The following is a 13095-nucleotide window of genomic DNA, read 5'->3' as shown; positions in this document are numbered from 1 at the left end:
TTCTCTTAGCTTCTTATTCAACACGAGCAAAAGGTTTATTGTAAACTATGAAATAACTTCGAGGTATTTGATGTCATATATTGCTGTGGATGCTGGCAGCACGACTCCAAGCATTTGGTTTTGCCACAACACCTGGGAAATGTAACCCGTACCTCTTCTAAAGTCTTCTGTGAGGAAGGTTCTAAAGCTTTACATGTTTATGGACAGTTAGTCATTCTGCAGGAGCTTTAGATATCCTGAAAGTTAGTCCCTATTGTGGGTCAAGCTCCAGAAACCTTGGATCCTACACTTCCCATAATGCAACCTGACAAAAGTCATGTTGAATCAATTTCATCAGCTCCTCCAGAGCCAGACAAGACGTTACACAACCGCCATCTAAAGACGTTGACTTATTTCAACTGCAACAGAAACGGGCATTACTAGATGATTCAAAATATAGAAACAACTGAGATAACATAAAAAGGAGTAATAAAACAGATTGAAAATGTTATTATCTGTGTGGGGTCGACCCTAGCAGGTGTTTTTTTGTACCCACGAGATGCTTGACCAGCCATACATTTGCTGCATTGCACCTTTAGAATAATACGGACCTGTATCTCACGTACAATGTGAGACCTGCTAGATTACATTTTTCACAGCCTGCGAGTTTCTTGAAACATCCTGAAAATCCATCTGTGTCAGTCGAGACCTGAGCGTCGACATCAAATGGGGTTGCAGCGAGTTTCAATCTGTCCACGGTAATGCCATTTTAGATAAGTGCATACACTTTCTGCCGTAATATCATTATCATCCAAATTGAATACTTGTAGTGTCAAGCTTAGTTACGCGGATCGCGGCAAATAATGATACAGACAATCTGACATTATGATAGCTTTCCCTCATCTAGCAGGTCACAGTTTGAGATCGCGTAGCAGACTCTGCACATTCAATTCCCCATCCCACTGATGTGGCAAAGACGGAATATTTCATTAGGGGCTTGGATAAACAGAATCAGAGCTCTGATGTGTCTGTGTGAGCACGCTGCCTAAGCAGACTAAGCACTTGTATTGCTATTACCTAAAGCCACAGAGAGCAGCAGGGATACAGATTGGATCTCTGATTGCAGAGACCTCCCAGACTACATCATTGCTCGGATAATACAAAGACATGAAGGAGAAAATCAGCCCTGGCTGCAGGACGCTTTCAAGTTTCTAGCTAAATTCTCCGACAACCCTCTGGGCATTATTTGCGGTCAGCGCGGGTGACTGCACACCTTACTGTTGGCTGCACTGTCCAAGCTACCAGACTTAATGGGGAAAACACAGGGGAGGAGAAATGTGAGAAATCAGATACGAGAGACAATGATCCCAAAACTTGGCCTCAAACTATTTGAACGGAAATAAGCAGTGCATTTGCTTGTGATTTCCTCATCCTGGACTTTGCTCGGCCCTGCTCCTCTCCTCCTCAGTCCCTTTCTTTGTTTTGCTTTAACATCCAAGTAGAGCCAATTACTTATTCAGTCCCAGTAATTAAACTGAGGGATGGTGAAGCCTTATGCTGCTAAGACTAGAGAATTGTGACAGTGAAACTGTCTCTAATGAGACAGACCCTGGGGAATCTCTTCTCTCGTCTCTGGCCTCGCTGACTGCGTCTACGAAGGAGGCTGCTAATCGCTACTACTGAAGCGGTGTCACTTTCAAGCCCATCGAACAACAGTGGGGAGGCAGATGGGGAGCAGGGAGAGAAATATGCAAGTTGTCCAGCGTAGAGGCGCTCTTACTTTGGCGCCCCAGGTGAACAAAAGATTTATTGCAATTTAATTATTATTTAGAACATTTTACACATAGTGGCTTTAAACCAATAATTATATGTTTTCTTTTGCAACGACACTTATTAGGATCCAGGACCTCCGTCTGCGAGACAACAGATGGAGCTGTACACCTGACGGAAGTAATACCGGAGATTACCCTTCCTATGATCATGACCTTGATACAACACGATTAAGATGTTTATATGACAGCTGCTGTAATCAGAGTACTGCCTTCCTCTGGTCATAATCAAATTATAATATTAGAGTACATTTTAATACAGAATACTAGTTATCCTGGCTGTGTGCCACTGCCGAGAGAATTGCTCCAGGGTTTTCCAAAGAAACGCCCATTTGGCCACAAAGGCTCTGGCCATGAATATTAAGTTTGTGGGTCTGCGTGTCCCCAAGCTGCTCTGTGGACCAAATCAAACACATCTCTCTGCCCTCAGTATACAGCCAGCGCCTGCATCATCAGACACACAGGGATGGAAGGAGGTTGACAGGACTCCTCAAATGTCACACAAGATCAATTATTGCTCATTGAATGAGCTTTTAAACCCAGGAAGACATTAATATTTGGAAAACTTACTCAGAGCCTTTTCCAAACCTGTCATTTAAGTGACTGTTTGCTAAACCCGAGCCTTTCATAAGCGATCGCCCAATCATAGCTTACGATAACGAGGCACGTCAGGCCTGTCAAGCTATGCATTTCTCCACATACTGAAGCAGTGTGCATGGGGCTGTAGTACGAGCAATAATCAGCATTTTAACACTTTGGAAGGTGTTTTTTTCTCCAAAAGTATGAGGATTAAACCGTGTTCATTCACTAGAATAAAAACAAATATGTAAGCTAAGAAGTGAAACATGTTAACACAGTGTAATCTTGAATTGTTTCATATTATACTTAGCCTAACCAACTCTAAACTGCAAGAGAAAAGACATTTCTTTATTTAGCATTACAGTTAATAATGTAAGAAGTCATCTAGTGCATATTTGAGACCTTTAACAGAATTCTCATTATAAAATGTGTCCGACGGAGGCGATAGGTCAGCTGGAGACGGCGTTTTCAACCAGCCCATGGAGCTAATGTTGCCTTTATTAGCTAGCTAACTAACTACAGCCTGTGTCAATGACAGCTGGTCGCTAGCTAGAAATGAGAAGCTGCTTTTGTCTACCTCCGTCTGAAATCAAGGAGGCATTTATTCAGAAATGAAGAGTAAACTGCATGTGCCATGCTGAAATGACAAGATTGACAGGCAGCGCAACGTTAGCATTAGCATTACTGCTAATTCTAACTGAGACATCAACTTGCTCACCACTCAGTTAGACCAACACACCTGCAAGCACACATACTGCTTAGGAGTTTCTTCACCATTCATTGTAGTACACACATATCACAGCTCCACTTTAGGGACGCTTAAGTGAGACTCTCTGCATTTCATATTTTTCAGAGACAGCGGCACCAACACATTCAGTTTAACACACCCCGAATTCTAATCTCTGCGGTGTCATTGTTTGAAAAGGGAGGAGGGGAAACTCTTGTGACGTTAAGGCTGAGTTTAAAATGATGTCCCACGGTTTGCAGTTCCATTTACCTCTCCAGAGATAAGGCCGGCACATTCTCAGCTCGGTGGTGAACTACGGTGTGTTCAGTGCACCTCTCCGTGCTGTCCTGCCGAAATGGATGCCGAGCATTTAGAGGAAAAATTGCACAGTTTGGAAAAACACCTTTAGCATTTTTAGTGTTGGTTCCTACAGCCCTGTAGGAACACTTAATGAAATGGATTTCTCTACACGCCGGTTCAATGGGTTTTTTCGACAGTGAGAAGGACGGCGGCAATAACTGCAGTCGCACCACAGCAAAGAAAGGAACGTTCAAGTGTCCCAGATATGCACTGCATTACCAGTGCACATTTGTTGTGTTGACGTATTCAAAATATCAGTTGATAGTGTGAAAATGTGCAGCAGGTGTGAGGATCAAGAGTTTAGGTTGAATTTTCGCAGTAAAAACTACTAAATAACACCTTTTATCAATCGCACACAGCTCAATATGTGATTTGCGAGACGTGCTACACACCAACAGACTACATCCCAAAGAATTTGGTTGAAATTCTGCCTCTTAGCGCTCAGGGCTCTTGTGACAGCACCGTTTGAATAAGACGTACCTAGACTACTCCTTGTGGACACAATTAAGCGAGCTGAGGTCCTTTTTTTACTCTCTTACCCACCAGTTTTGATTATCTCCAGTTTCCAACTAAAAAGAAGCTGTCATTTTCTATCACTACCACCTCACAGTTCCTGGAAAAACTGGCGGGCTGTCACGGGAGCAAGGAGGTGCAGTGGAACTGAGCTACATTAAGATCCCGCTGCTGAGCCGTCAACGCCTTCGCTCACATTCAAAACGATGAGTAACCTCCAGACTTAAAGATTTGGCGTTTGTTGAAAGTGGCTCCATGTGGCAGGAGGTGTGTGTTAGTAAAATATTTCATTCTCTCTCTCTCTCTCGCTCTCTCTCTCTCTCTCTCACACTCCACCAAAGACTTAAGATCATTATATCGAAGACGATTCAGGAAGCTCCCACGTCTGCGCCATGGTGAGGTGACCGCAGGCGGGCCACCTGACGGATGAGTCTATCAGACACCATTACTGGACTGACGAGGGTAGAGGACAACCGGAGTTTGGAGGGGGGGGGCGGCTTTGTATTATGAAGGCCAATTAGGGATAAATTTCACACCTCTCCCTCCCATATCTGTAGGCTGCCGACGAGCATCATGTGACACTCACCACTTCGCACATCCACATCTGTGTCCCGCCCTGTCAGTCAACCCCTCTCACCTCCAGCCCACACAAAGCCGGGATGAGTGATGGCAGCCTGGATATTACTTGTCAAAGTAACACATTTCGGAAAAAGTCAGGGATCATATTTTACATTATGAGTTTGAGAAATTCCGTGGGTTCAAATCCCATTTCCAACGAGCAGTGTTCCCGGGGTCTGCGTCTGTGTTTCTAGACTTTTCTGACGAAGAAGTAGACAGACGGAGAAAGAGAGGGGGAAAGGAAGAGGAGAGGTATGGAAGCGGGCTGAGAGTTTAAGAGGAGTAGAGCCTTTGACGCAGACGGGGAGTGGAAACAGTTGCCATGGAAACCCCACCCTGCCTCCAATGAGTCAATGAGTAAGTGAGGGGAGATAAAAGAGAACAGAGAGTAAATGTAGGGATGAGAGAAAGTGAGCTTTGGACTAAAGGTATTTGTCTGATCTGCCTAACCTTTGTCAGAAGGAGGAGACAAATGAATATACATGCAAAACAAACACCAGGTGTTCCTGTTATTCCTTTAACAACACAGCAACAAAAAACAGCCTACAATGCAGCATTGCCTCAATCCACCTAAAAGCCTCGATCTACTCCTCATTCATCTCCACTCTGGGCCCCGGCTCAGAGCTCCGCGGTGAGGCCCCCCTCTGTCAGAGCTCCTCGGTGAGACTCGCACTTCTGCCGCTTATTAGGTTTCTCTCAGAGATGCTAAATAATGAATGAAGGGGCACTGGGGAGCGGTTAGTCTTTTTTATTATCCTGATTATTACTGTCATCCATCAGACGTCAGGCTATATGTGACAAACTAAGGAAAGAGATTTGGGGCATGCACACACGTACCTGGCAATTAACATTATGCAGAATTCAGGTTTGAAATGTGCTCTTGTAGGTCATGTTTTACTTTTAGGCGAGCACCAAATTGTTTATAGTGTACACACGGATGCACAGAGAAAACTAGGCCGCAGGAAGAACAAGTGATAATGAATGGAGGAAGTAAGCAGGAGAGAAAGTGCATGACAGACAGAGATACATAATTCCTGCTTTGCCGCAAGATTCCAGGATCAAAACCAACAACTGTGGATAGACAGATGGACTTGCCGCCTCTCTCCGTCTCTCGCTCATTAGTAAACACCATCACTATTGCGCACAGTTGCCCTAGCCATTAACACAAACTCAATGCCCCTGTGGGCATCAAACTAGCCATTAACTCAATGTCAACCACTACTTCCTGCTATTATGGCATATGTTGTTTGTGCATGCATGTAAAGACTTAAAGCACACATGCACAAATGCAAAGACTTACAACAAAGCGGTAAAATAGATACGCACTCGCACACTTTAAAGACAGATGTGGGAACATCCAATCACACCCACAATAAACTTTAAGTTTCCATTAGCGGATGTTCACTGGGATGTTCTGTTTAAAGGGTCTTCAAGGCCCTCTTCAGCTCTCAAACCACTTTGTTCTTTCTATACATGTTAACCAAGCTTCTATCACTGGAGCCAGCACTCCCAAAAGTGTCATGGTAAGGGGTTAATGGCAGCCATTATGGTCGAGCATTGTTGGTTCATATTAGGTAGTTAACCAGGTGGTTATTACGGCAACATATTGGATTTACAGAATTTATGCATCATGTGATGTACCTTGATTTGTAAATTAATGTCATTCCCATTTATAAATGGTCCAATTCAACATTTTCCCAAAAGAACACTAAAGAAAGCTACTATATGACTATATAGACGTAGTGAATGGAAGTGCAGTGCATTTACCATTATGGAAGATTGTATTCATTACTGATACATCTATTCTGCGACACAAAATGATGCTCATTTGTCCAGACTTTCCTTTAAATCTCTTTTTTTCTTGACAATTACTGGATCATTTTCAGCGATACTGATGAAGTGCAAAAGTGCATTACATTAGCAAAAAAAGTATTACACGGTACATGATATGGACACTACTTTCTTGTTCAATCCATAAATTTCACAGCCAAATAAAAAGCAAATAAAGTGCACCAGGTAGCAGGTAAGGGTTATAGTCAGTGTGTACATTGTCATACTTTTCTGCTTGGCTTTGGAGGCTTCAAATGAAAGTACACACACAGACTATAAATGTGTGTGTGAAACTGTGTGAACGTCAGCTTATAAAGATCTATAAATGTAATTGCTGTGTTTTCCAGTTCAATTTTACCTAAATAATTCAGCCGTTTTCGGTCAGTGTAGCCCACTTAGGCGTCTTGACTAGTCTACACGCACTTATTGCTCTCCGCTCTCTATCTCCCCCCATCAAATCTATGTGGATTACCAGACGATAGGCCTGATTTCACACGGGCTCAGGCTATTAACGCTTTGACCTTGGATTTTAACCAGGCAATTTGTGGAAGAGCTGGCACAGCCTTAGCTGCCCTGACTGACTCCGTCCAAGCTCCACGATTGGTATGGGTGGCAGAAGCTCTCCGACTGTCTGTCCGTCAGCCTCCATCCCGCACTAAAATGTCTCTTCTTTACCACTCAAGGGTTATGTCTAAATTGCTGTGATGAACTACTTCAGATCCATCACTTGTGGCCTAATTCTCTTTTCACACTCGTGCCCTTTAGTCTCACTTAGATGCATCACTTACCATAGGTCTTGCCAGGCATCCATAAATCTCACTGTTCTCAGTGTGTTGTCTTTTTCTCTTAGTAAAAAGCCATAAATCGTTCTTGTCCACATGTGGCCCTTTTGAAGCTAAAGTCCTGTTTACACCTGGTATTCACATGTGATCTATATCTGGATACATTATCTAGATAATGATAGCTGATGGGAGGATGGTGACCTTTCAAGTTGGCGTGTAGATTTCCTTAAGAATATGATACTGCTGTACAGATTGCCATTAAACTTTGCTGAGATCCAACCACAATGCCAGCCGGATCACCTATCAAACGTGGTTCTGGCTGCGGAGTCGTTTGAGATTTTATTTTCGCAACTAAATTTTAAATATCTACCATGAAATTGACAAGATAACTTTGTTTTGAACATCAACAGACATCAATGTTGTACATAAAGTGCAGCCGCCTCAAGGCTTTTGTTTGAACAATCGGAGATATTCAGAGCGGCAAACTCTGCCTTGATAGTTCCTGGGTTAGTGGAAAGTAATATCTCCAGAGAAGGGGCTTTTTGGAGCCTCGGCACTAAATTACGATTTACTAGCTTCTTTTATTTGACCAAAATTTGACCCAAAACATCATGGAGAGTTTTTGGCTAAGTGGTTCTTAACCTGGGCTTCTGGGAGATCATTTCCGGCGTTCCCCAGTGAACGCCTTTACCAGTGATATCATTTGCCTTAGAGTAGATTTTATTGAGTGTATTAGTGAGAGGCAAAGTGTGACGTATACCAACATGGGCACTGTGTATTGAAGAAGGAAGACTAAGGAAAGGAGTCCAAAAAAAAGGGGTTGGAAAAACATGTGTACACCAAACATGGATCCATCCAGCAGTTCAGATATAAAAAGCCCAGCTCAGTCATGACTCTCAGCAGCAGCGAGGCCCATTGTTGAAGCTTCATTAATGCATCAGTTAACCTTCCTTTACATCATTCTCTCTGCAACAGTTTATCTGCAGTCCATTTACTTATGTGGTTATCATAGTCTGTGTCCTATCATTATGCCTCCTCCCACTTTCCCCTCATTCCCTTTAGTGTCTCTCTCCCTCTATTTGTTCTCCCATTTGTTCTCCCTCTTTACTGTTCACCTCTTTCTCCATCTACAATGCCTCACCGGCAGCGGCTTTGTCAGTGGTAATCAGAGAAAATTACATTTCTGTTGCAAACAAATAACTTTTTTTTCTTCCTTCCTGTTGTCCTATTGTATTCTGCACAGAGAGGGAGACGGAAAAGTGGCTCCAGTCAAATCCGCCTGGCCTTGAAGAATGTGCCTCCATTAAGGATTGAGGGGAGAGTCAGCCAACAGAGAGCCGGGCCTAATGGCACGACGAGGCTAATGCAGAGCTAACACACATATACACACACACTACACACAGATAAGAGCTTGTACACACACAAACAGACACCCTTTACTATCACAGCCTATTGACTGATGGCAATGAGCATATGTTCAGCAAACATAGCAAATAGCAATCAGGAGAATATGGATTAAACATCAGTAAGTCTAAGCTCATATAAGCACTGGCAGCTTAATAAGACTGATATAGGCCACACACACACACACACATACACACACACAGCACAGAAGACCCATATAGGAATTGGGTTTGAAATGCTTTACTAAACTAAAAAGCCCTCCAAATCTGGTCTTTGATTGTCTACACAATACTCAGCAGCTCAAGTGTGTAATGCAGTTAATGCGGCTAATTAGAGACAGAGGGTTGCAGTCAACACTTGATGTTAAAGAATCGAACTTCCAGACAAGACAAAACCAACACTCCAGCAACTAATTGATTGCCACCACAGACAGGTAGTTGGGAGCTTTGGGACTGAAGCCAATGGCAGCGAGGGAACAAGAACATCTCATCTCACACACTTTATTCAACGCATACTGTATTTAGAGCGATACGGTTTGATGAGAATCAAGAAGAATGGTGGGATTGACCCGTCATTGACCCCAATGCCTGCTGCCCTCAAGCCGAGAATATACTTAGCAGTTTGTTATTTACCCTGGAGCTCATGAAACCAGTACCACCTGGCCTCTTCTCTGCATTGAGTCAATGAGTTTGTAGTAAATTGATAGCAAAATTGAGCTTGATAGTTAATTATTAAGCTCTATAAAACCATCTCAATTCAAGGCCCACTTACGCCCATATTCCACTGCATGGCTCGACTCGACTCACCTTTGGTTCCATTTCCTTTTCTCCATTATGTTTGTCCACGGCGGATAGTACCTTCCTACCTATCTTTATATCGGCAAACAGATCAGGGTCGAGTGAATCTAAAAATTGCAGTTGCTATTAACAGTAACTTGGCTTTTAAAAAATGGCAGGTTAGTGCAGTATGTCCTGTGACGTGCTAGTTACTATCTTCTTTGACCAATCAGCGGTCTGCAGTGTTTGAACTCCACCTTCTAGTATCGTCTCAGCTCCCTTGGAACCTCGACCGAAAATTGTACTTAAAAAAAAGTACCAGGTACAACCTTTCAATGGAACACCAAGTTGAGTAGAGCCGCGCCATAACGTGTACTAAACATCCGACTTGTTCTGGCGCTCTTCGGCCAAATCAGACAGCGCTCATCAGCAGATTGAGTTTGCACAGTTTCCACTGTTCCAACTTCCCATGATTCAGAGCGTTTTGAGGGCTTCTCGTCCAATAGAATGAAGGAATGAGTGAGTAGTCCTCGAGCTGTGGTTGTTAACTGTGTGTAATATGATGTATTTAGAAATAGCAAGTCATCCACTGAAATAATAAGAACGCTTGATTTTGACAAAGTCTCAAGTGGGAGAAATACCAAACAATGTTTCACTCAAGGAGGTGAGTGGAGGTGACATGGGGGTGAAGGGAGATAGGGCGAGGACAAGGTAACTCACAGGGGACGGTGCGGAGGTAGAGGTTGTCCCGGATGATCTGCTGCAGCTCGTGGTCCACCGAGCCTTTCTGGAAGCGCAGGTTGAGGTAGTGGCGCAGGTCCTTGTCTATCACGCCCCCTGGAGGAACACAAGGGACAGGAATAAGTAATCAGAATCAGACCTCCCCCCCTTCGAATCAATCACTCTGACATGGAAGGCTGTATTTCCCCCCCCCCCTGTAAAAGTAAATTAATGGCTGAGGAACAATAACCCTCTCAGCGATGATTCAGACAGCTGAATGTGTTTTTGAATTATCTCGAAATAAATTGCTCGACTCAATTCCCAAACTTCAACAGCAAACACAGGAAGCTGAAAACACTGCAGCGACAAATGACCCAGAAATCACTGCAAACCACAGCAAACAATTTGAATTTGCCAAATCCCTACAAACAAACACAGCCGGCACTAATGAATACACTCAGCCCTCTGATTCAGCATCTGTCAAGTGCAGCCACGGATTGGTGCAGGTGTTAATTGGAGCGATGGCCAAACACATGTGGAGAAATGTCTACATATAAATCACCGGCCGACTCCCCCTGGTCGCTGTTTTTACTTCCATTTTCCTCTCCCTCACCTGAGTCTACCCCCTCCCATTTCCATTAGCCTTCCCAGCAGTCCCAGTTCAATGAACGTACTTCCACTTTAAACCAGTAAATCTTGCTGGCTCAGCAAGACGGAAGATTTAAAAAAATGGAAGTAGGAGAGAAGGAAGGCGAGGGCAAATCCCATGGGGGAGTGGAAAGGGGGAGCAAGCTAAAACAAGCATCATCTCCATCCCCCCCCCCCCCCCCAACAAATACTCCATCTGTCTACTCTGCCACACACCCATATAATCACATATCTGATGGAGGCAGGACAGGACGGATGAGAGGAGGGGGCGCCGCTCGACTGACGTTACTTAAGGGATTCCTCATGGCGCCGCTTTAACCAACACACTTGTCATTCCTGTTACTCCTCTGCGTAGAAGTAAAGAAGCAGACGGAGTGGGCGCACAGGCTGGAAAGACATTTCTCTAACCTTCAACATCCTCTTTAAAGCAGCAACTTGGCACGGTGCCACATAGCATTTAGGCCCCCCCCCCCCCCCCGTGATGCTGAAGCAGTGACATCCAAGCATGTTATGCTGGAGAGCATACATGCCAACAACACATGTGCACAGACGCATCCGGATATTAATACACATGCAATCGACTGTAAAAGCGCTCAGACGAGGAAATATAATGAGAGGCTCATCTATTCACAAATAACCTAGTTAGGAAGTTTTAGGTCATATTGGGGAGATTTATTATTTAGCACATTCTGGTTCATTCGTGTGTTCTCGATACACACACACACACATGAATCCATCAGAGCTGAACTAATTCACGGAGCGCTGCATTATAATTACGCAAACCTGAATCACAGAGACCGGCTACGTCTGTGTCTCTGTCAAAGACGTGGAGCAGCACGACCAGCCAATTTTACATTTGCATGAGAAAAGAAGCCAAGCCAATGAATCTGCATACTGAAAAGGTGAGCAGACTCAGACTCACACAGACACAGACACAGACACACACATACACACATATACACATATATTAGCACGCTAAATGGCACCTCTTGTGCGGACAGCGGTTGAGCAGCCAGTATAGACAGAGTCCTCTTTCCACAGGTTTTGTGATGCAAATAATCTCCGCTGGAGGAAATCTTGCGCCGGATCCGCCGGATCTTTCCTGCTGGAGTCCCCCCCAGTACCGTCCTGTCCCTCAGGTCCCCAACTATGTCTCTGTTTGCCCCAATCTAGCAACTGCCAGCCCTAGAAAACGAATCCCCTCTCTGCACTCCACGGTAGAGAGATGAACCAGGAGAGCGCGGAAGAATGAGAGACTGAGAGACACCGAGCCAAAGAGAGAGCGTGTGTGAGAGAGAGCGGGAAAGAGGAGGGCAAGGGGAGAAGTGTGTGTGTGTGTGTGTGTTGCTCTGAGAGAGGGAGAGCGACCGTTGAAGCGCAGCTCTGGTGGTGGGGACCAATCTCATCGAGATCCCCCTTTTTTCTCTTGGATCCCTCCGGATTCTCAGGTCCTACGATGCCCCCCATCTGCAGCACGGGGCACTACATCTGCTTTATATGCCTCTTTCTGATTAAAAGCCATCCCCTGCCACATCACACGCCCCCCTCGGTTTATAGTGTCCACATGGCCTGGATCTGACCTTCCTCCACTGTCAACAAGCACGTGGTGAAACCAAACAGTATGTTGCAGCGACAGTGCTGCGTTACTTCAGCAGAACAGAATTCCTCATTATTAGTCGCTTGTGTACTCTGCGTTTAGAAACCGATTGTTTCTGGCGACTCTTCTGTGTCGCAAATTTTTCCCATTTGTCTTCCTCTTCTCTTGTCCTTTGATAATGACATTATATTATACTATATTTACGTGCTCGTACGGCTCAACTTTGAAGGCTAATACATCAAAATGGAATCGAACAATGTCAAATTTTATGGGTGCTTTCAAGCGATAAAAAGATGAAAATGTGAAAGAGTGTGCCGACTTTTGACATCTATATATAAATGAGATGCGTCCTTTGAGAGGTCTGTGTTTTGTTAATAATAGGTTATATATATATATATATATATATATATATATATATATATATATATATATACACACACACACACATTATGTCATTTTTGTTTGGTATATATCTTAAACTAGTGGTTCCCAAGCTTTCCTAAAAATAATCTAAGCCCTCTTATTTTCCTATCCACGTCCCAAACGGGTAAATCAATTCCACTTTTAGCAAAACATGGGGAAGAAACTTGCAACAAAAAAGAGCCAGGTAGAATTGTATTGAAATAATAATATTAAGAGCATGAAATGCATTCAGTTTTATGCCGTTTTCTGTCAAACTTTTCCCAAACTGCCAGTTTTTAGACACCAAAAACACAAAACTTTCTTGCCATAT

At 43.9% G+C, this 13095-nt stretch overlaps 1 protein-coding gene across 9 annotated transcripts in view; it reads right to left on the bottom strand.

Annotated features, from left to right (window-relative positions):
* magi2a (membrane associated guanylate kinase, WW and PDZ domain containing 2a) overlaps positions 1-13095 on the bottom strand; it is a 167463-nt gene that overhangs the window by 105187 nt on the left and 49181 nt on the right. For 8 of the 9 annotated variants that reach the window (XM_029461611.1, XM_029461602.1, XM_029461603.1 and 5 more), the window contains exon 2: positions 10118-10234. The exons of the other annotated variant lie outside the window; for it this stretch is intronic. In XM_029461611.1, the coding sequence (XP_029317471.1) occupies positions 10118-10234 (117 nt within the window). The remainder of the gene's footprint in view (positions 1-10117; positions 10235-13095) is intronic. 9 annotated transcript variants of the gene reach the window in all.

The sequence above is a fragment of the Cottoperca gobio genome, chromosome 23 (genome assembly GCF_900634415.1).
Source record: "Cottoperca gobio chromosome 23, fCotGob3.1, whole genome shotgun sequence".
Lineage (NCBI taxonomy): Eukaryota > Metazoa > Chordata > Actinopteri > Perciformes > Bovichtidae > Cottoperca > Cottoperca gobio.
This window is presented reverse-complemented; position numbering and strand designations above follow the sequence as displayed.